General features: G+C 38.3%; 1 protein-coding gene across 1 annotated transcript in view; it reads left to right on the top strand.

Annotated features, from left to right (window-relative positions):
- OTOG (otogelin) overlaps nt 1–24,662 on the top strand; it is a 108,990-nt gene that overhangs the window by 5,088 nt on the left and 79,240 nt on the right. The window contains exons 5-15 of the mRNA XM_065636091.1: nt 7,618–7,710; nt 7,930–8,084; nt 8,476–8,594; nt 8,991–9,196; nt 10,708–10,838; nt 11,666–11,772; nt 12,656–12,765; nt 13,567–13,692; nt 14,985–15,093; nt 15,939–15,985; nt 16,809–16,954. Of these exons, the coding sequence (XP_065492163.1) occupies nt 7,618–7,710; nt 7,930–8,084; nt 8,476–8,594; nt 8,991–9,196; nt 10,708–10,838; nt 11,666–11,772; nt 12,656–12,765; nt 13,567–13,692; nt 14,985–15,093; nt 15,939–15,985; nt 16,809–16,954 (1,349 nt within the window). The remainder of the gene's footprint in view (nt 1–7,617; nt 7,711–7,929; nt 8,085–8,475; nt 8,595–8,990; nt 9,197–10,707; nt 10,839–11,665; nt 11,773–12,655; nt 12,766–13,566; nt 13,693–14,984; nt 15,094–15,938; nt 15,986–16,808; nt 16,955–24,662) is intronic.

Here is a 24,662-nt window from a genome sequence, read left to right as displayed (position 1 = left end):
TAGGTCGTATTTCTATGAGGCAAAAATACTTCATAAGGATTTTCCATTTCTAAGATACTTGCTTTGGTAATATGATGTTGTTGGAGACAACAAGCTTCAAAAATTATTAGTGATTGCCCATATTGGAAAGCAGCTAAAATCAGGATTATTAAACTCTTTAAACAGTGGAATAGCTAGAAATGAAACTTTCCTTTTTAAATCCCAGTAAACTCTGTGTGGGAAATGGAATCCATTGTTGTCTGTGTGCAAAAGGCGAACTAAAAACAAAACAAAAGAACAACCTGATATGCTTTGTGCAAGACTTTTGGTAACATGCTCTAGATGCTTAGCACAATAGTTTCATTTCGGCCCTTCCTGTTTGAAGAGAGATGCAAGCTTTTGTAGCTCTGCCCATGGACTGGAATTTGTACCAATCTAGGGGTATACGAAATAGTAAAGCTTTTGTGTGGTGTGTTTGGTTGGTTTTTTGTTTCGTTGGTTTTTTTTAAACCAGCAAGGTTAGGTTATCAGATTCTTTCTCCAGTTTAATGTTGATTCTGTGAAAATTATTCTACGACATACTTAGAAAACTGTGATTATAGCATACTTATATTTCATCCTGTTACAGTCAATTTTCATTGCAATAACATTTTTTTTCTTGCTTCCTGTAACTCTGTGTATATAGATAAACCAACATGTTTTACATGGAATTTTTGTATGATGGGTAATGATTTATTGTGCAATAGATTTCTTTACCTTTGTGTTGTAGTCAACTGAAAGCAGTTTAGAAAACTATGCATTTTCTTATTATGTCAAAGGAACAAAAAAGTTGTTATAGTACAAGTAAATGCTAAGAGACAGATTTTTGCGTTAGTCTCTTATACCCAGGGAATATGGGATTTGAGTTGTGAAATGTTTGCCAGAATAATTGACTGCTGTCAACATATAGTTTTCATAGCTGTTAAACTTGTAACTTCCTTCCACATGTTTCTGTCTTTCATGCAAATTTAAAACAAACAAAAACACCAACCAAGTGAAAAAAAACCCAGGCAAAAAAACTCCAGAGCTAACACATGTTCAGAACCTGGGACAGGCAAAACAAATTATTTCTGGAAGTAAGTTTCAAACTACTGCTTAAAATTCCTAACAGGTTAAACACTTCAAATCATCATGCGTTGAAATGCTGTAGCAGGCATGAGTCTTTAATGTTTAAAGTCACTGTTACTGTAGAAGATCCTTGTCCCTTACAGTATGTGTGCTGATTTCAAAAGATGTGCCAGAGCAGAAAATCTGCAGCTAGCTGGAAGGCTCTTAGTATTGAAGGATTAAAATTACGTCCTACTCATTCACCTCAGAATCTCAAAAAGGGAAGTTTTGCATCCTGGTGTAATGAGACCTTTGTCCTCATTTCAAGGCTGTATTGCATCCTGTTGAAGCCTGTATGCCACAGAAAATTTGTGCCATTACAGGCAGATGCTTTCAAAGACTATGCAGTTGAAGGAGAAAAGATAATGCAAGAAATATTTGTTGCGTTGGTTCTCCTGTAGTCAAAAGGGTGCCCAAAAGCTTTCTAGAGAAAGTGTGCAATGGAAATTATGCAGAGTTACAAAATATAAAATCTGAAAAATATTGACAGCAAAAGTTTAAATATTCAATTTTAAGCATGCCTTCTATTCTTTTATGCATAGCTATAGATCTCCTTGGTGTTTCTTGCAAATTTGTACCCCAAAATGCTTTTTTAATCACTTTTCAATTTCAGAATAAAATTTGCTGATTTGTAAATAATTGATCTCTTTTAGTAGTTTGATAACCTTAAGGCAGACCTCTCTTCTACACTTGCATAAAGCTTTTACAAGGTTTCATTTTGTAAAGAATCCTGGAAACTATAAAGTCTCTGTCTATTTCTGCAAATGACTCTAGAGCTCTGAAACTGTTCGGACCGAAGCTGGTAAATAGGCAGAATCATAAGAACTGAGGGAAAAGGCTGGACCTTGTACCTACCTAGTTTAATTAAAACTTTATCATTTTCAGATCTCTAAATTAATCTTTCATACTTCAACTTTTCTGTCCAAGTGAATCTAATCATGAGATTCTGAAAGAATACCCCTGTCCTCAGTGATTTACATAAACAAATTTTCATACCATGTCTTAAAGAACAGAATCCCAACACTAGGAAGTGCTTAATATTTTACAGAAAAATACCCACAGGAAGGTCCACATCAGTCACAAATCTTTCAGGATTAATAGTGTATTGAAGATAATGGTGTATTACAATAATGTCAAAATTCAGTTGGAGCATCTGGATTCACATGATGGTTAAAACAAAAATTAGGTATTTCACAGTCGATGTGCATGGTAATTTGAGTAGCCAGATACGTTCTTGGATGTGTTGAGTTGCTTTTATTTTACTGAAAAAGTTTAATTTAGATGTGTCTCTGACTTCGTATCTTAACTTTTATATGGGATACAGATACATGCTTTGTTTGCAGTTACCTCTTTGTGCTTCGAGAGGCGAGCTATTCTCTATTGACTGTATCTCATTTCATGCTGAAGGGCTTAACATTATATAAATTACTTTCAGCTATACTTTTTTTCATTCCTAATAAATATGTTAGAAGATCAGAAGAACAAATAATGGGTGAGGTAACCTGGACATACAGTTGATTTGCAACTGAAATAAGTTGAAGAGATCTTAAGTACTCATTAGAGCAGTACTAATGTAAATGGGTACAATATCATAGATACAAACTCACAAAATCTATTGCATCTATAATAATATTGCAAAATAAATGCTTATTTTGATGAAGATGCAAGATGCCTTTGAACAGTAATCATATGGAATTGGCAGAACTTGTGCTTGGAGCCCAGATGAATAACACTTGAAAGGCCAACCACAGTTGGGTGGCACTGTACTGTATTTCAAAATGGATTTTGGAATTTTCTCTTGCCAGGTCTGCATTATACTGTTAAAACATCTCTTCAGAGAGAACAGCAGTAGCATCTCTGAAGTCTGGACACTGATCTCTGGAAACACTTGAAATGAAATGCAAACGAGCTGGATTAGAGTTTCACTTTTTCAAAGGCTGTGATAGATAATGGGCATGAAGTTCTGCTACTGCTTACAGGGTGCCAGCTCTGGCCTGAAGGCTCGCGCTGCCTGGCACTGAAGACTTAACAAGAGGAATGGACTAAATCGAAATTCAGGGGCCCAAGGGACTAAAATAACCCCATCCATATATTGCGTGGGGTTGCAGTCTTTTCAGTATTTACCAGATGATTAGAGTATTTAAGCAGTGGGAGGAGCAGAGAATTCAGACCTGCATCATAATATGTTCCCAAGTCTTCTCCCGGTTCAATAAAGAAGGAATTTGAGACAAGTTGCTTCATGGCAACAATGGTCATATTATCAGAGTGACTTGCAGGTGGTAATGGTGTCACTGGTTAGAAATCATGTTACTACTTATGAGAGTTGAATCATGTTACTTCGGCCTCCCACCTTCTGCTAGAAAAGTCTTGCCAGTTTTCAATTTCAGATTCCAACCCAATGCACTCAACTGGCATTATGTCAAAGGAAAAAGAAGAGCTGAAGGCTTTTGAATAGAGGTCACTTTTAGGTAAATGAAGGATACCATATTCTTCCATAACCTTTCCTAACTTTAACCTTTGCTTAGTCTTGATGTTTGTTCCCCTTCCGCAGGTTTTACAGTGTTTCTCATGTCCCTAGGAGAGACCTAAACTTGTGATATGATCACATGGGTTAGCTTATTTAGGCAGCTTATATTCCTTTAATGACAAATATCAGAGTGAACATTTTTCTATAGGATGTTTATTCTGGATACATGAGGAAGCATTTATGTGTTAATTGAGCAGAACTGGATGGTTAAAGGAGGCCACATTGTTTACAGTAGTAAGATCACTAAATGTGATCTGGATCAACACTATTCCTCTTATTACCTCGTTAAGGATAACTAATCCTACTAACTAAGCACACAGAGCTCTTCTATGCAGTGTAAAGAAAGATACTATAGTGATTTAAAAAGGGATATAAGCAAATACAAGAGCTATGTTTATCATGTTGTATTGGGTTTGTGTGGCAAAGTTTTGGTAGTGGGTGGGTTTCAGGGGTCTCTTCTATGAGAAGCTGATCAAAGGTTCCCCCGTGTCCAATAGAGCCAATGCCAGCTGGCTCCAAGATGGAGCTGCTGCTGGGCAAGGCTGAGTCTGTCAGCAGCAGTTGTGGTGCATCTGAGATAACATTTATGAAGAGAAAGTTGCTGTGCAACAGCAACTGCAGCCTGAGAGAGAAGTGAGAATATGTGAGAGAAATAACTCTGCAGACACCAAGGTCAGACAAGGAGGCGCTCCAGGCACTGGGGCAGAGATTCCTGTGAAGGCCATGGTGAGGCTGGCTGTCCCCCTGCAGCCCATGGAGGTCTACAGTGGAGCAGAGATCCACCTGCTGCCCATGGAGGACCTCATGCCAGAACAGGTGGTTGCCTCCTGAAGGAGGCTGTGACCCCACGGAGAGCCCATGCTGGAGCAGGCTTCTGGTAGGACCTGTGGAGAGAGGAGCCCACACTGGAGCAGGTTTGCTGTCAAGACTTGTGACCCCATGGAGGACCCACACTGGAGCAGTCTGTTCCTGAAGGATGCACCCCTTGGAAAGGACACACGCTAGAGCAGTTTGTAGAGGATTCTCTCCTGTGGGAGAGACTCTACACTGGAGCAGGGGAAGAGGTTGAGGAGTCGTGCCCCTGAGGAGTGAGGAGTTGCAGAGACGACGTGTGAGGAGCTGACCACAGCCCTTGTTCCCTGTCCCCCTGCACTGCTGAGGGGGAGAAGGTAGAGAAAAGTCGGAGTGAAGTTGAGCCCAGGAAGAAGGGAGAAGTGGGGGGAAGTTGTTTTAAGATTTTAGTGGGTTTTTTTTTTCCTCATTGCCATACTCTGATTTGATTGGCAATAAATTAATTTCCCCAAGTTGAGTCTGTTTTGCCTGTGATGTTAATTGGTGAGTGGTCTTCCTCTGTCATTATGTTGACCCACGAGCCTTTAATGATATTCTCTCTCCCCTGTCCAGCTGAGGAGGGGGAGTGAGAAAGCGGGAGAGCAACTTTGGTGTGCACCTGGGATCCACCCAGGGTCAGCCCATCAGACATGTTTTCTTAGACTCACACATGCCCAGACAGAAGAGAACTTCATAAAGAGGAAAATGCTTGAGTCATTTGCTTCCAATTCAGATTTGACTAACCCTCTCTCTAAAAGGGAGCAAAGGAGATTCCTTCCCAGTGACAGCAAGATCAGCTGACTGTGTGCACAATCTGAATAAATGTGGCTTGCAGCAGGTTACCTGAGCTGTGCTTAAAGGGGAATCATTCAACCAGAAACATCAAAAGGGGGCAAACTTCCTTTACAACAAAGAATGAACATGACTTGCAGTCTAATTGCAGATTATTGTAACTGGACAGGCAATGGGGCATAATCTTAGAGAAGCAAAGAACAGAGACCTGAGTTCTGATTACACAGGTCTCGCACCACTCAAAATGAAAGAGATCAATGTCTGCCTCTCTTGACAGGAGGAATAAGGCTTTTGCATTAGTGACAAGATTGCTCACTGTGAGTATGTAAATGAGATGCCTCAGAGTAAATAAGGACCTTTCTACATGGTGCTTGCATAGTTTTTAAATTGAACTCATGCTGGCCAGGCAGGGAAAAGGAGATAGATATTTGGAGTAGCTAGGCAAAGGAGTGTTATCTTTTACTTTGTCTACTTGCCTTGTTTTTTTCATCATGGCCTCCCCTTCTTTTTTTTTTTTTTTTTTTTTAAATTTTTCTTCTTTTCCTAGGGGAGGAGGTGGTGTGTGTTGAAAACAAAAGGAATCAAAAGTAATCATTTGGGTATTTCAAAAGTATTCAGATAAGTAAATAGCATTTATAGTGTTTATGCAAATAGAAATGGCCATATAAACACCAATAAACTGTACCAACAAATTTTGTCAGAACTCAGTAAGCAAGGGTTCTGTATATTTGTAACTGAAGATAATATTTTGTAAAATCACATGGCCTAAAGTAGATGAACGTTTAGGCTTTTTTTTTCATTGTGGTACACGATAAGTTTCTTGAAGTTTTCCTCACTCTAGCGTTACAGCCAGTTGTGAGCACAAAGCATCTTTCTTCTAAGTTTCTAGGATCTCACAAAGCAAAAGGAACTTTAAATATGACCTTTTCCTCACTAAACTTCTACATTGACCACACCTTGGTAAAACAGAAGCAAAGTCTAAATAGCATTCAATCCATGAATTCTGACAAGATTTTGTATGTGAATTAAATGTTGGATGCACAGTCACGTGGCATGAACATCTGAAAGCAATTTGTGTGCAGTAGATAAACTTGCAAACCAGATGAGGTTTTTAAGAGGCGTTGGGAAGACTTGTTCAAGCTAAAGTAGGAGCTTAAAAGGAAACTGAAAGGTGTTTGTAGCATCTTGTTAAAAATGCTGTTTCTGATTGTTAAAAGAGCTCTTGGTATTGATGTTACATGTTGGCAAAACAAACTAAATATGTACTGTAGAAGATGTTGGTAGGAAATTAGTATTGGTAAAACACCAATAAAATGAGCTTCTAGAAGAGAGGAGAAAAATAAGGTAGGGAGAAAACATCCTTTGAAATTGATATATTTTACAGTTGCTACTGCTGGAATCAAGAATTCAGCATCTGTTTAATGACAGCAGGATGTCAATTATCAACTCTTGACTTATTAGAAAGCATTTGTTTCCTTCATTCTGTAAAGTAGTTCAGAATCTACTTTTTATGTTGGTGCTTTTCGTGTGTGTTTAGCAAATGTCGATAGTGTGAAAACAAAACCTGAAGATGGTGTGACCCATGAAATCATAAAACAGTGGCCCATATCCTAGAAGGTTTTCCTCTGAAGTCTAATTCTGTCAAGACTAAATAATTTGTAGAGTTTATTTGGATTGTTAGAAGTGGACCTTCCCAGGGAAAACAAAAAGACCCAACACCTCCCTCCCTCAAAAGTAGGCTCACAATACTTAAGCATTAAATTTTTCCTTTCCTAAAAGTTTGTCTTTAATAAAATCAGAAACAAGAGCAGTGGTTTGTGTCTTTATGGAAAGTGTTTGTGATTGGTTCACTTAAAAGTTGTAAGATGGAAAGAGGCCACGCAGCTGAAAGATTCACAGCTGGGATGTCAGCATTTATATTTCTAGGGCAGTATCCTCTCATCTTGATAGAGCTTACCCATACAGTGTTATTTGTAGCAGTCTGTTGTTTAAGGATATAGGCACCATGCTTTTTTTTTTTTTTTTTTTTTGTTTAATGCTTGTTCATTTCCTCTATTCGTTGCTCGGGGGACTGAAAACATGTCAGACTAACAGATATCACAGCCATTTTAATTTGGCTTCTCTAAATGTACAATAGATTTGCTTCATCTGCTTTTATTTCTTGAGGTGTAGCTTTTGCTGTATGTATCTTCTTTATGGAGGCCTGTGGGAATCTCCTGGACATTTAAATGCTAAGCCAGCATCCCGTGTCATTCATGGAGTTATGTTTGGTGACAGAACTGGGTCTTAAGAATGAAAATGATCATAATTTATTTTTAACATGCTTTATTTTTTCCACTCAGATTCGTTTACATGTTTTAATGGAGGTGAGTGTGTCCACAGAGAGCTGTGCAACTGCAGTCGATTTAATGCATCTGGACCAAGATGCCAGACAGGTGTGTAAAGAGAGAGAACTGACTAGGTTTTTGGGATTGTAGTTGGGTTCCCACAACTACAAGAATGACTACCCTCTGCCTAAAGGTTTCTTTGTGCCCTACTATTTTTTCCCTCTCTTTCCTGTGGTGATATTTCATAGCTTACCGCGTACATGCATCTCAGCTACAGATTGAATTAAAAAACCAGTGGTACTTCTCAAGTGACTCTCCTTTTGCTAGTGTATAATACAGGTGCCGAAAGAGATCATATATGCAGAACTTGGGGTCAATATAATTTTGAAACTTTCGATGGACTCTATTATTATTTTCCTGGGAAATCTACGTACGCACTTGTGAGACATACTGAATTAGATGAACAGAGTTTTTCCATACAGGTAGGAGACTGCACTTCTACATTCCTTTGGTTGTTGTTGAGCTTGCTGATAATGCATTAATATTTGGACATTAAAAATAATTTGCGGTGGCACTATAGGGTTCTAGAATGTAATCTAGATGTAATTCTAATGTAATGTGGGCTACCAGTTACTACAGCACGAAATGTAAATAGCTGGAAGGAAACTGATGTGTGTACTTTCAAAACCTGCTTCTCCTGTGAAAATACTGCTCTAAAAGGAGTACTAATTGTACTCAGGTTTTTGAGAAAGAGTGGGACCAAAGTACTTGTTCACATGCTGAGGGTGGAATTGGGAGTATTAGTTGTGTAACGTGGATTACAAAGAGTTTGATTAAAATCTTGACTTTGATGCTAGTAATTTTATTTGGCAGGTGAATAATGATCCTGAGTGCCATTCTTCTCCTTACTCCTGCAGAAGGTCCATTAGTTTATTCTTTTCTGGAGATGAACAGATAAAGATCAGCAGTGAAGTCACCTACAAAGGATTTGGGTAATTGCACTTGTGTGTCTGATGCTGTAGTTACACTGTAACTCATCTCGTGATAATGATTTGATAACAGAGACATAAACTAGATCAGATATTTGTTGGTAGCTTAAAAAAAACTATCCAGACCACAGCTGTAATAATTATTTCCCTTCCACAGAGTAGTGTCTGAGGAGGGTGATATCTAAATGATTGCTACATGGTATTAAGAAACATAACCACTGCCATCAATCCTTTGATTTTCACTCTTATTTGCAATTTTCACCTTTTCTTAGTGGAATTACTCTATTTATGTCAGAGGTTTTGAGATGTATGAGGAAGTCATTAAATTAGCACATAATTTATTTTGAATAGTGATACTTTCTCACGCAAAGTTGTTTTTGGTTCTGTCTTATATATCAGAGTACAGTTACCTTATATTATTGGAAACTTACACATCCAGAAACTAGCTGGATACTTCCTAGTCAGGCACCAGTATGCCTTTACTTTGGCTTGGGATGGTACGTCGGCAATGTATATCAAAATGACACCAGAGTATCTGGGCAAAACACATGGACTCTGTGGAAACAATAATGCTATTCTACAGGATGATCTTCAAACAAGCTATGGTGAGTATTTAAAATACTTCTTGTGTTAGTAGAGGTTTGTATGTGTTTGTTTGGTGGGTTTTTTTGTGTTTTGTTTTGGTGTGGGTTTTTTTGTTGTTTGCCTTTTTTTGTCAACTAAATGTTACTTTGCTTAGTTTTAAATTGTAATGTTAATTGAATATAAAATAAGCAACTTCTGAAATGGAAAATAGGATATGGATATACTTGTGGTAGATTATCTTGTTAGTGAAGAGGGCCAGTTTCAATATAGATGAGGCTCTGGGGACAAAGGTCTTCAAAAGCATGACTAAAAGCTGTCTTACTCCATTACCTGCAACGGTAATGTCTTACTTCAGTCTCCTAGGACTTGAAAGGTAAAATCTACTTTTAAATGTTCACTGCCCTCTTAGCAGTTTTATGTAGGAGCCTGTAGAAGCCTGAGATATTGCAATTGGAAATAGATCGGTAGTTTTAGTTAGTAGATCAAATTGATGAAAACTGCCCAATGTCGCTTGATCAATTATGCTAACACTTTCAGAAGTGACCAGTGATCCTTGGATACCGCCTTCACATACTTCCAAGAGTCTTAGCTTTCAATAAATACTGAGTGAAGACCTCTCTAAAGAACCAGGGGGGAAAAATCAGGCCCCTGAAAGTTATCTTAAGTTAGGTGATAAAGACCTCTGGAAATCATTGCTTTGGGCTGTTTAAGTCTTTGCTCCTCCTTTAAAATCAGCCCTGCACTACTACCAGCTCTTACTCCCATGGAATATTTTGCTCACTAAATCAAAATGCTTAATACCAAGATCAATAGCTCATTGTCCTCATTGCCTTCGGAGACTTTCTTCTACCCTCTCACCTTCCTCAGGATATCTTGGTCACATAACGCTATGGTTGTAGCACAGGTCGATACACTGCATACTAGTGTTATACAATTAGCTTGGGAGCAGGAGTAATAAAGATATGGCAAGATGTGCATTAGTGGGTAATCCAAGTAGCAGTTGATGTCACCACTTGTCTATGATGGATAGTACCTTTCTTAGCTAGTTTAAAGCTAGCGTAGACATCTCTTCTAACATGAAAAAGTCACGCCTTTACTTGATTAATGTATGTGATCATTTTTTACCATTGCAGTGATCCAGGAATGTCTCATCTTTCTTAGACTTTAGACTCTTTTGGGAGTTTCATGTAAAGCAGCAGCATAGACCTATGTTTATACAATTTATTACAGCTTTCCTTTCTTTCACTCAAGGACTGTGGCAGGCGCAGTCCTGCTCCCTAAAACCCTTCCTTGCCGAATCATGTAAACTGCTTTCTGCCATTCTACTATACATTCTGCCTGCCTACTATAGTCCGTTTTAAAAGTATTTTCATTTCTTAAAAGGACCAGATTGTCTTCAAACTAACAGCTGATTCATTTAATTGTAGGAAGGGTTTGATGTGATGTTTTGATTATTGAGATGTTTCCCTGGGAAATCCTATAGAAAAGTTGTTGTTTTGTGCCGTGTGTAACTGTTGTGTGTCTTGTTTAGGAAAACTGACAGATGATGTAACAGAATTTGTAGAGAGTTGGCAGGAAAATCCTCCACAAGGAACACCCAGTTGGGATAAATCTCTTCTCAGTGAACCACCCTGCCTGACACAAAGTCATGAATCTCTACAGGTTTGGATCAACACAAAAGGATTATTACGATAGTTGGTGATTCTAATTAGAACAAGAATTTGACTTAAGGCTTTGAAGGAGACTGGAAATGTTCTCAGTTCTTCTTTGGAGAGGTGGATTAAAATGATTGCTGCAGCAGATATTCCCTTGTCCCCTCTTCTCCCCCCTACTTTTCTTCTGTATGAGTTCGTAATTCTTGATCTTTTCCAATGTTGTATTGTCTGCATAGCAGCCAAAAAACGTGTTTGAATCTGGGCCTAAATGGGTGAAAAGGTGTAAAGTAGTAGTGCATTCTAGAGTTTGTTCTCCTTCCGTCCCCTAGGAAGGACAGAAAGAAGCAGGCAGGCAAAACCAGAATTAGGGCACAATTAATGTCCCAGTGTTTAAAAAATGAGTTATTGTCACTTTCGTCCATCACATTGAAGTAGTTTTACCTTTTAAGTAATATTTTCAATATATAACCTTGAAATGAAGTGCTTTGAAACTAAAGCTGATGCCAGGCGTGTTTTATTTCTGTTGCCTTTTACTGTGTAATTTAAATAAAGACTATTTCAGGTCATCTGGGCTTAGCTGCAACATGGTCTATGCCTTTTTTGAGGAAGGGTTATGTTTTACTACCATTGGTGTGACCTTGGATAAAAGATTCCGTGTTATGAATACTTTGGCATGGAAAACAAAGTGTTGCCAGCCACTGCTTCTAGTTCATGGGAGGAAAGTGATTCCTAGTCACAGACTGAGGTTCTGTTCTGATTTTCCATAGTATTCTATTCTGAATAGGTTTATTTATGAAAATCTCTTATTCACAACAGCTATCTGATTAATTTCAGAGGGCATACACTCTGTGTAATATCCTGTTACAGCCCCCGTTTAAACAATGTCATGAATATGTGAGTCCTCTTCCTTTTATGGCAAGCTGCACCAATGATCTTTGCATGTAAGTGAATGTTTTTGGGTAATTCCAAAGCCATTATAAAAAACACTGTCCTTCTATTATGAGAACGAATTGTAAATGTTAACAGAACTGATGTGTGTCTTTTCTGCATGTCAGTTCCTATCTAACATTCTTTGATTATTTTGCTTTTTTTCACTTGTTCTAGTTTTACTGCCAGAAATTTCTGTGGATTCGTTTCTGGGTTTTTGTTTGTGTGTGTTTGTTTTAGTATAAGGATGACCAAAATCAGGCCCAGATACTTTTATAATTTGTTAATGTACCTTCCCTTGGATATGGCATCTGTTTTGATTCTGAGCGTGCAACATCGTTAGTATTTTTAGCCTTAATGGAAAGTAATAGTGAACAGATCAGTTTGGCATCCGCAAGCCATATGTCAATGCAATGAAAAGAGGAATTTGTTTGCTGTTTTAATTTATGCTGTCGTTTCACAACCTGCTGTAATCCTTGTCCAAGCAGTTTTGTCTAGTTAAATTAACAGGCAGGACAGGAGAAGGTAATTTCAATTTCTTGTACCATGGTGACTCACTGGTAGAAATCTTTTTTTCTTGTGATTTTTTTGAAGGATGTTATTCCTTTTCTAAAAATTAAGACATTTATTCAAGTCTGTTTATATTGCTGTATCCCTGGCTTTCATGGATTTATTCAGGAATTTAGTGTTGTGTCTCAGATACATTGGTGACCTGTCTTCAAGTGCATCAGAATGTCTGATCCATTGAAGACATTTAACCTAGCCAACCAACACAGGACTTTAGAACATTATTAGATTCAGACATTGTGGTAGTATGCAATGCAGAGCATTTGTGAGGTGTTTTTTGCATGTTTGAATGTAATTAGAAAATAATATGTCAATTTTTATTTGTGTAAGGTCAGCAGTTGATAATGCAACTTGGTGTCGAGCCTTAACTGAATATGCTCGAGCGTGTGCCCAAGCAGGAAAGCCGCTTCACGGATGGCGAATGCGCTTTCAGCAGTGTGGTATGCAGATGCTTTCATACTTGGAAATAAGAGTGTTCTTCATACTTCCTCTTCTTACCTTCTATTTTGAACTTGCATAGTTCTCAATGAAAGCGTAACTGTGGACTCACATCAAGGCTACATAAATGCAATGGAATTTTTTTTTTACATGCGTAATTTGTACTGAATGTATTTAAAGTACTAAGCTTATTAGAATATGTTTTAAGAACCTTCATACTAAACCACCACAGATTCTTTAAGATGATTAGCCATTTTATTTTTTCATAGAGCTATTCTTTCAAAATTGTCAAAGTCTTTGTGGCTTTCTGATATAGAAAATGTATGTCACGAGTGTTTAAAAATAAATTTGAGTTACACTTGCATAAATCTTCATCTTAGAAGTCACAGAAAGTAAGTTTGAAAGGGATCATGTAACTGGCTTGCCTGTCTGGAACACAGGACCAAAACTGCTTTGTTGTTCATGACAGGTTTTCCCTGTGTTTTCAAAAATGTTTATTAATGAATGTTCTACCACTTCTTACACTGATCTGAATATCTAAATACCTCTGCTGCGAGAAGGTTTCCATGAGTCTCCCTTGGTATATTTTAAGATTATTCCTTCTCAGTGCACCTCTAATGGACAGAATATGAATATATGTATATTCTCTGTGTTATGAAAGCCTTTGTTTCATTGTTCTAGACAACAGATGCTCAATTGAGTTATCAAAAGGTAAATACTTGAAAGAAATGCGTGCAATCTATTTAAGGCCTGAGGCATTAAACCAATACCTTTTCATTTCTCTGCCTGTTTCTTTTTTTCAGTGATTGCCTGTGTTGAACCCTTGACCTACAATGAATGCATCAACTGTTGCCCTGTTTCATGTCATCAACAGTCACAGTGCATTGGCAGTGAGCTTCCCTGCATTGATGGATGCTACTGTCCAGATGGTAAGTTTTGCTTCTCAAATACTATTATTTGATTCCATACAACTTTCAGATTATTCTCCCCTAAGTTTACCTGCATGGTCTGGCTAGATTAAGGCATTCACGGGAGCTCTTTATAACCACAGTGCCAACAGTATGGATGAATGACCTTCTTTTCCTCATTACTTACAAAAGTCTGTTCCTCCTTCTGACAAGTGGGAACAGGTTTCAGTGCAGGTCATTATTCTAGCTCTAGAGCTCCACAATTTGAGTAAAAAATGGGGTTTGCTGGGTTGACAGGGCATCCAACCACTTGGTTCTGGTGGTTTTTGCTGAGGTGTTTTTGGGGTTATTATATTTTGATGGGTTGTTTTGGTCATGGTGTCTGGGGGATTTTTTTGTTTCTCTCTCTTTTTCTTTCTTTTTTTTTTCGTCCCCCCCCGGCCTGCGAAGGACAACTGCAAGATGAGGTTCTTAGGAGAGCTCAAAACCATAATGTGACTAAAACTCATTCATGTGGCCAGAAATGGGTTTTGGTACTGAGATTCGTACACTGTTGTATGGTTCTGGCAAGTGAGATATTTACCAATGTAGCCTATAGCAGAACTTTAACCTTATTACGAAACTATACTATGATGTTCAGTTTTCCCCTTGTTACTGGCTTCTCTTGGGTTCCTAATTCTATCAAAAAGAGGACAGAGAAAGTTATGCCATGGATCTTCAAGTCCTGCTTCTTATAGTACCCTGGTGACTTAAAAGTATAATAAGCTTTGGCTTACGTTTTATCCTTTATGGGCTAGTAAAGTCTTGTAGCTTCTGGCTCTCTAATAATGGAATAATTAAAAAAGACAAAACAACCACTGAAATTAAGGACCAAACAGTGCCTTAAAACATAGAGGCAAAGATTTGTAAAGGTGTCAAAAAAGAAGCCAAAGGCACTCAAAGCAGAGTGGTGTGGTGTGCATGTGGTGGGTTTTTTTGTTGGTGGTTGTTGTTGTTTGGGGTTTTTTTGTTCGTTTTTTTTTGTGTGTGTGTAAGTGGTGGGATGGTTTCCTGCCCTTTTCCCCCAATATTAAATACTTATTATTCATACTATTGTTAGTGTATGTCAAGCAATTTAGGGACTTGGTCCATGTAATGTAATTGGTTTAGTATAATTCAAATTCGCTCTTGTTTTGCAAAAATGACTACCAGATAGTCCAGAGTTTTATTATCATACATGATGTTTTGTGTTGTTCTTGTGTATATTTGTTAGTGCTTCATCAGCCATTTGTAGAGATATTTCCCTTTTTTTCTTGTTGTTTTATTTCTTCTAGGCTTAATTTATGAAAATGGGTTGTGTGTCAAGCCTATGGACTGTCCTTGCGACTACCATGGAAGTTTCCTTGAAGTGGGCTCAGTGGTTTATGAGGAATGTAATAACTGGTTAGTAATTTTTCTTTTTATGCTGTGGACTTAGTCCCTTCATGGTCATAAAAGAATGCCTTTAAGGACTATTTTAGTTAAAAATTGTATGAAGTTGGTAAGTCCTCACTGTTTTTACATACAAAAACTATTGTTCCGTGTGTGTTTTTCAAGGAAGGAAAAAATGAAAGAAACTGTAGAGCTATTAATGAAGAAGAGCAAATGACAGATATTGCAGAGAATGATGTTTAGTACTCTCTTCACCTTGAACTATGCCTCAAACTACAAGGAATCTAGAGTTTGAAATCTTAACAGGAGAATTACTTTAACTTATTCTCCTGTTTGTGTTGTCTCACTTAGACACAAAGAGTCTAATGTCATTATGACATTAACCTGCCTTTTGGGGAATTTCTGAGTTAATTTTATACATTGGAAAGAGAAGTTTGTAGATGCTGTATTTTGTTGGATCAACTTAATTGAAGAAGACGGATGAACTCACAGATGTGCAACTTCTTTTTTTACAACAGTTCTATTTTTTTTAAGTCATAAGATTCGAATTTCTTGTGTTTATTCTTCTCAATTTTAATTGTTCTTAACTTTTATATTGGTTATCAAGGAGCTAAAAAAAAAAAAAAGTGTTACTGAATGCATGGATGAAATTTCACCTGATCATATCCTCTTGAAAAGCTCTTGCCACAGCTTCCAGACATTCTAGTGACTGTGATAACCCTGTTGCACCCCCTGTGAGACTTAAGACTCTTGTGGCTCATTTCATAGATAAGAAATCCAGGAGGAACAACTGAGAGACAGACATATATACTTCTCCCCCCAAAAAAAAGTATGAAACCTTTTTGTTTTTATTTCAGCACTTGCATGGGAGGAAAGTGGATTTGTACAAATCTTACATGTCCAGGTATGTGGAAGTCTTGAATACCTGTTTTTTAACAACTGAGTTTTTACTTGGGGTAAAATACACTGTTTGGTCTTAATGTGATATTTCACTATATAATTAGTAATTTGATTTCTATCTACATATAAACAAATCTACACACACAGTAGTTGAAATATTAAAATGGTCTGAATAGCAGGTATCTGTGTTTCAGCTTAGTGCAGTAATGTGTCTCCCTATACATCACTGTAACATTTCTGGTAGTAGATGGTACTACCTGGTTATTCTTGTAGTTCAGCTAAAGTTTGTGTTACTGGCTAGCGATATAGTATCTAGGTATTGTACAAATATCAGTTAATCCTTTTCATAAAATGCCTGCGGAATGAGGGATGTTATTCTCACTTCACAGCTAAACTACAGAGATGAAGGTCAAAAGGATTTTGCATGCTAAAGGTACTATGGCCTCATGGTTCTTACAGCTGCCAATAGATTCAAGCACTAACCTCAGAGTTACCAGTTAACTGTTGGAGTGTTTAATGTTTCTGAAATTTGGTTTTTAGATCCACAAATCAAATGCAATACCCAGAATGTAAGGATCACACATTATTGCTTCCTTTTGGGGGAAAGTTGTTTAGTTATCCCAGCCTGGCATCAAGTAGGAACTCCGTAACAAAAACAAGGCTAAGGTTCAGTTCCTAACAGTGTTCATACTACTTGGCTATAATAGGAATACAATTTTATAAATTATACCATGTATCAGAGCATATGAACTCTACAGCAGTAATAACTATTGAGAGTACGCTGTCTTTTCTACATATTTAATTACATGCTTTATTATGTTTGTCAGCTGAATGCTCAGTTTCAGGAGACATTCACTTCAAGACCTTCGATGGGCGCAAGTACACTTTCCAAGCTACCTGCCAATATATTCTAGCAAAAAGCCGTACATCTGGAGCATTTACCATATCCTTGCAAAATGCTCCTTGTGGACAGGTAAGGCTTAGAACCTTCATGTAATGTTTATATCCTGAAAGGTTTTTTAATTGGAGGGGAAAGTATTTAAAAAATGAAAGCTACCTGCAACTGAATATATTAAAATTAATCAGTAGCAACGGTTTTCGTTACTGATGAAATAGTTGAACAACAACAGTTCAGAGGAAGTCTGTGCAAAAATTCTCATGTTTACTTGGGATAAATAGGAAAGATTATGCTGTTGTTCTGATTTAGTGTTCACTGAGGTCATTCAGTAGCATATGGTGGTTCATGCAGCAAACCCTGAATGATGACTTGATTTCTTGAGCTTTCTGTGTACATATTAGTGGATTTGCAGCCAGCACAAAATAAGTCTCCTGCTTATTACAGCTTGAAGAATGACTTTTTTGTCCTTTGAATATAGATTCCTTTTTCAGCTTTGTTCTTATAATTTGAAATTCACTTTTGCTTACATCAATATGTAAAACTTCGGATAGCTTTTGGGACAATTCTCTCTGACTTGGGTATATGTATGCATCTGTGTTACTGTTGTTTAATTGATATCCTGTACAATTGATTTCAGCCAACATGCGTGTGCATATATACCTGATACACTGAGTGCTCCTACTTTATATTTGAAAGTTTCTGATACTGTACACAGAAGTCACTAAATATTTAATCTGCTTTATGTCCAAGACCCATTCTCTTTCCTTTGTGTATGTGGATTTCTGAGCATGTATTATAACATTGAGGTATGGACGACTGGTAAGATTTTCACTACAGCATTTCGTTCTTATTTGTCTTGATAGCTCTTGTAATTTTGAGGAAGTTAAAGCAAGTTAGAATAGATCTTAAGCATCCATAGGTGGTGTGAGAAGTGTAGTTGACTGGGTTGAGCTGCTTTCTGGAGTCAGACTTCTCTCTCTGACTTTGAGTTCTACATATGCATGTAAGGGCAGAATTTGGCTTGCGTTTGTATTAGGACAATAATGGTACTGTGGATGGCTACTTACTAAGCTTCTGGACTTGCTGTAGGAGCAAGACGTTGCACTTGGTATCCTGGCCAGATTTATGTTCAGCCTCCCATGGTCTTGTGCAATGGTTTTTACCTAGGAGCAACTGTATGGATATTTGAAGTGTATATAGACTTACATATGACACTTTTTATTGTAGACCATGTACTATATGTTAGGCCCAAACTTTAGCTCTTAGCATGTTGAGCTTCCATATTGTTGCAGTTATGTGCTTCACATAAAATCAGATTTAGCAGCATTATTTTTACTTCTGTGGAGGTAACTACTTACACTCCATTATAGTAGTGTGTCATGGAGGCATCCCAAATATAAGTTTGGGCGGACTAGCACTCCGATAACATAAGATAAAGGTTCGGATATTAGGTTAGGAAATTATTTGGGGTGCAGCAAAATAAGAATGAGGATCCACAGCGTGCATATACGCACGCACAAGAAAACAAACCAGAGCCCTCTCTGCCCCGTTTTGCCCATAATAGATAAACACTAGCCTATTGTGGCCAGGACTTACGCTCGTCTGCCCCAGACAAGGAATTTACGCTCGTCTGCCCCAGACAAGGACTTATTAAAGCATATATCCAGTACTTTATCACTCACCCACATGCGGAGGTGAGGTGCTCCCAATCCCGGGAGGTTACCTTAGATGGCTTCTCCGTCTAAGGGAAGGGACTCCAGCAGCATGGCAGACCCGCAGCTCCGAGGAGACCACACAAAGGGAGTCGCCAGCGGGAACCCCATTTATAGTCTGATCAGATCTGGCTGTGGGCATTCCAGAAGCTTCTCGGCTTCTCTACACCTCGCCCCCTCGAGTGTGGGCCTTCGAGAAGCTTCTCAGCTTCTCTGGGCTGTGGGCGCTCTTGGCCCCTCCTTTGCTGACGACCCTGCCCACCGACTCTGGGTCTCCACAAAAAGCCATTAGCTGCCCCATTGAAGGCCCCAGTTCTGAGAGGGGATGGGCAGCTACCAGTGCAGCTGCCACACCAGTTCTCAGGGCGTGGGGGGGGAGGAAAGTGCAACTGCTAACACATAGTATTACTGTGTAGCCGTGGTCCGACGGCTAAACAGTAGACAGCTGCTGTCTCACCTTTCCTTCCTTCAATGGGAAGGAAAGGAAAAGGAGGAAAGACTCATGGGTTGAAATGGAAACAGCTTTAATAGAATAATAATAAAAGAAGAGTGATACAGAGCAATCCTTAGCTGCTGAAATGCACACTGCCAGCAATGAATGCCAGAGGGCAGACACTGTGAGGACAGTGAGTCCCGCAAAACACAGGGATCATAGCAGTGCAGGGAAACCAGAGGAGCAGAACCTCTCATGGATGGCAGCCATCAAAGAAGCAGAGCCGTCCCCAGCAACTTCCTGCTTATATATGGAGCATGACATTCATGGTATGGAATGCTTTATTCAACCTGGATGTAATGTAGGTGCTGTCCCATCTGTGCCCACCTCCTACAAATTTGCACCTGCAGCTGGATGGCTGAAGAAGTCTGTGGTGTCTGTGACAACAGCCAAGATATCAATGAGTTCTTAAATTCTCATCATACCAAATCCCAAACACTGGAAAGCTACTGGAAGAAAACATTAACTCTCTTCAGAGCACTAGCTCATTATTATCAAACTAAATCCAAAACAAAAGATCGTGCTAACTACTAAGAAGAAAAGATTCTAACTGCATGGAAAATTACAATGATTTCAGCTGTCCCAGCATAAGTAGTTTTCTTTTGTGTTTTAAATAAAGGTATGGTTCTGTAAGGTTTTTTTTGTTTTTTGTTTTTTGGTTTTTTTACAGTAATGATTACATTAATCCTTCTCTGCAGCTTATATTGTTCATGCATTTGAGATTTCCTTGGGAAGGAAAGTGATCATATAAGTTGTCATGCCACACTTTCTAAATACATATTTCGGTAAAGTCTTTTTGTCCTTGTGCACTAAAACCTAATTCTCTGTGTAACACAGAAGACCTTTAAGCAAAAGAAAGTAATATTAAGTGGCATTGACAAGTTTAGTATAATGGAAATTATTTATTTGCAATCCAGGTAAGAGATGGGAGACTGAGAGCGTGGAGTCCCTCTTTCATCTCAGTGATGAAAGTTGAGAGGTGAAACAAATAGCTTAACTGGATAGAGACCAAATATATTTTCCAGCTAGATGATCTGCATTAAAATATCCCATTATTTCTTCTGTGGTTGCTAGGAGAAGTGTGTCAGGACTTCAGGTGAGGTAAGTGACAGGATGTAGAAGTTACTAGTGTTGAAAAAGTGAATTTCTATGTTGTGAATATGTCTGCTTTATTACACTCTAATAGCCTCTAGCTCCTTGAGGTAAAAGAGTTACCGTGAGGGCTGTGAAATGGTATCTCAGTGAAGGCATGAAGATTAAAAAGAAACTTCTAGGCTTTAACCTCTGTGTGCATTGACCTATGTGTTGGGAGGAATCTGGTCATCCTGCTGATATTTTCTGTTGATAGGAAGATTGAGACTATTTCAAGATGCAATATATCTGATAGTTGCTACAATTCCCCATGCCAAGTGCATGTTTGACTTAGCTTATCCTGATTTTAATGAGTTTAGCTGGCTCCCTTCTCTGCTAACCTCGAGATCCCAAGGAGCCAATTGTCAGTATCATCATCTAGAACTAAAAAAAAAAATAGCTGTGAAACAAAACATACACATATGCATTCAACATAGGCATAAATCTGTTAAGTCAGAATAATTTTCTCAGAACTTTGCTGAGTCCAAGAAGCTTGAGAAAAGTGTTTGTATTTTGGAGCTGTGTCTTGTAGTATGTGGTTGAAGATAAGCAAAAGGGATCCCCAAAGAAACACTCCAGGCAGCATTTTTATCAAATGAAAGTTGACGCATGATTGACTCCTTGCAGAAGCCCACAGTGAGTTACCTTTCAGCCTGACCTGTTGAAAAGCCCATCAATGGCCAACAGAGGTCTGGAGCAAATATCTGCCTATGGTAACGTGCAGGGTGTGTGTTGTGGGTCTCACTCCTTTTTGCGTTACAGGACACTTACCTCTGTGCAAAACAGACAGAAATGTGCCTTTTGGTTTAGTTGTTGTGGTGATACTTTTGCTGGGGAAAGTGATCATCAGTTGGCTTCCTGCAGCACTCCTGGGACTGTGAAGAGCCTGCAGTAATTCTTGCATCTTCTTCACCCCGACTTAGGGACTTTGCTTAATGTGTCTTTGTGTCCAAAAAAACCCCAGATTCTCTTGGCTTTTACTACATGTTGGGCTTCATATTTCACTTAGCCTTGGACAAAGCTAGCCTGATCCCTAATAGGTATATAGACTTTTACAGATGTTTGAGTGAAACATTCTGGACATTAACAGGTAGGTGGGTGATCAGAGAGGCTTATGTGGTATATTCCAGGGCTGTGTGCTACTAATTTAATTCTCAATGTACAAGTGGTGGGAGGGTAGCGAGAATAGTTTGTACAGTGTAACGCAAGAATGTGGGGCTTCTGTGCAGCTATTCAAGTGTCTATCAACTAGTTGGTACCACTTGGCAGAAGAGCTGCTTTACAGTTCCCTAGACACCATCCATTATCTTTTTCCCATTTATAAAAAATAATGAATTGAAATGGGAAGCTGAAAGATTCGTAGAGCAGAATCTCATATTTCTTGATGGTTTGAGTTTTTATGTGTTGTGTGTTGTTTTTTTTTTTTTTTTTCCAAAAAAAACCCCCACGCACCACGAGTTATCATTCCCATCTCATTCAAGCAGATTAATAAATGTAGAAAGAAAATACCTGGGGAGATTTTAGCTCTCAGAATCACAAAGAATCCAGTCATGTAGGCCTTTAGAGCTGGTGACATAAACAGTCATCAGGCAACAAGTTATTTCAAAATGATGTGAAATTTTGTTTAAGCACTCTTTTGGAAGGAGAATCAGTCAAGTGATCAGCACAGCTTAACCTTATCTGAGTTTCAGGTGACAACCTCACTGGCTTTGTAGTTTGTATGATGAGAAGGTCTTCTGAATATAGAAATTTTTTTTTAAGTGTCTAGTGAGAGAAATGGCCATTCCTGGGAAAACACCTGCTGAAAGTTGGCAGGGACAGTGCTGTGGAAGAAACAGTTCATTGGAACAGAGAATAATTGTCAAGCAGAATTTCTCCTTCAGTTTCAGCATGAAGGAATAATAAAGCTTTTGTCAGTATTGTGTAGTAATGTATATACTATGAAGGGTTATTCTCTTGGCTCTGGTCTGCTATGCGTACCAGCTGGTATTCTTTTTTTTTCAGCTTATTAAAAGGTTGACAAAATTGTCAATTTATAGATACTGTTGCTGAACGATAGGCACATAAACCCAATTTCTTAGTAAAGAGGCAAGACAACAAGATAAGCTAGTGAGTATGGCTTTCTAATGCTGATGTCTGTCTTCACTGTCAGACCAGGAGAGCTGGTCGAGCTGATGAAATATCTCCAGTTGTTTTTATGATTTGCTATTTTTAAGTTTCACTTTATCGTTTCAACTGTTGGTGAAAGATCTCTGCTGCACTATTATATTTAGAGATGAGGAAATTCTAAAGGTAGTCTTTAATCTTGACACACCACTGTGTGTGCTTGTGTGTCCATGGTAGCTAAAGGACCGTTAGATGATCTGCTCTGTGCCAGTTCAGTTTCTGTCAAATCCACGTGGTAGTATTCAGAGATCCTTGTAGCTCTAGTAATTGTTTCAATGAGTAGGTCAACATTTGCCCTGGATTAGGCAAGTCCCAGTGAAAGCTGGTGAGAGCTGGATAAAAATGTAGATTTTTGAACTGGGCATCCTAATCTTTTTGCATTGTGAATGGTGCTATTCGCAGTATAATTTTGCTGTTAGTGTGACTGACTCAAGGTAGGGGTATTTTAAATAAATTTTGCTCAGTGTCTCTTTCAGCACTAAAGGTGCTTAACATTTAACATTTCATCATTAGTTACATGTTCACTGTAGGCAGTGGGACTGGACAGTGCACCCTCGCACCTCTGCTGGATGCTTCTGCACTGCAGCTTAGGGCCGGATCCACTCAATGAGAAATTTCCAGCAGTGAAACTTAGGCTGCTCCTTGACCAAGTGATTTCAGACACCTCTGTGTATGTGTTGGTCTGTAAGACATTGAGACATTGAAGATGCATAATCAAGGTGAGAGTAAAATGGATAAATAATGTGCCAAAAGTGACTGGACCCAATTTTTTGTCGTTTTTCTTGAATACCTTTTAAATCATTGCAACGTCTTGCAGTGATGGAGGCTGAGCAGAAGAAACAGCAAGTTGCATGCTTCCCCCTTTCCTCTGTAGATGGAAGGGGATAGATAGTCTCTTAACTTTTATTCAGCCACACTAAGCCAATGTAAATAAGCTGATGGCTCAGAAGCTGTAGTAAAGATGTTTGAGTATAGCAGGAGTGGCAGAAACTTAATTGCTTCCTAGAGTAAAGAGAAAGTAGAATGTCTTTCAGCATGTACCAAAGTGAATTACAGGATGCTGACATGGTAGAATTCAAGTCAACTCTTGATTCACCTCTGTGCTTTTAAAAAAAATCCAGAAGTGATCAAATTGGTTCTGTTAAGAAAAATCTGGTAATCTTCTGTGATTAATAAGCATGCTTTAATGAGCATTCTTTCCCTATTGGCATCAAAAGCCGAAGTACCTGTAGTTATTCTGAAAGTGTTAGTCATCTATCTGGCTAGTTGCCATGTTATTTAGTACAGGTGTATTTGTTACTGTGATACGTTGAAAACATTCAATATTCAGTAGGCCTCAGACTTTGCTGCATTCCACCTCTGTGGTGTGATGTCTACTTGAAGATCACTACAGTAGCATAAAACATGCAGGAATATTAAGTAGTTTGGAACTTCATTGAGATACCAACCAGTTTCATGACTTGCTTTAAGACTTTTTTTAGGCTGTCTCGAAGGCTTTTCTGTCTGGGTGTTTCTTCATGCTAAAGTTTTTAAAATGTGGACCATGTGGGCTTTCATGTCTTGTGTGGGAATTGTCCACCTCTAAAAAATCATTAAAAGAAATGGCTGAAGGTTTAAAAACAATTATGTCTTTGTTAGCATAGGCCATAATGAGTTCCTTAGAAATTCGAAAATAATGTACCAGAATCATGAATGGAAAAAAATCCAGCCTAACTAACATAAAACAACTGTACTATAATTGACTTTGTTTTGATGAAAGCAGTTAACTTGAATTCAATGCTTGATAGTTAATCTGTTGTGAAATTTTCTTGTGCAGGCAATGTAGCTTCTTTATGTTGTGAAACTTTAGGACGTGAGCCTCAATACTTTGTTTTTAAGGATTGTTTTTGATAATGTTGACAAGTGCCACTGAACAGACTGGGTGTAGGTAAGGTAGATGAGGTTGATCTAGAATTTTTTTGGAGTATGTTTCGTCAAGACTGAAACACAATATTCCATTTCATGTTTTTTTTCTATATGGTGTTTCGATTTAACTAAAGAACTGAAATGGACATAGGAATAAGCCATGGTAGTAACAATAAGCAAGTTGGGCCGGTTGGATGTTGTGGTGATGTATGTTGACATGATGCTTGCCTTTCTTTCATCAATATTCATCCAGGGAGCTTATGAACATACTCCACAACTCCTCTCAGAAATAATGAACTTAAATGCTGTTTCAAATTATGATTCACAAGATGCTTCTGCCTTTCATTGTTGTTTGCCTTTAAAATAATTTTATATC

Source organism: Caloenas nicobarica, chromosome 5 (genome assembly GCF_036013445.1).
Source record: "Caloenas nicobarica isolate bCalNic1 chromosome 5, bCalNic1.hap1, whole genome shotgun sequence".
NCBI lineage: Eukaryota > Metazoa > Chordata > Aves > Columbiformes > Columbidae > Caloenas > Caloenas nicobarica.
This window is presented reverse-complemented; position numbering and strand designations above follow the sequence as displayed.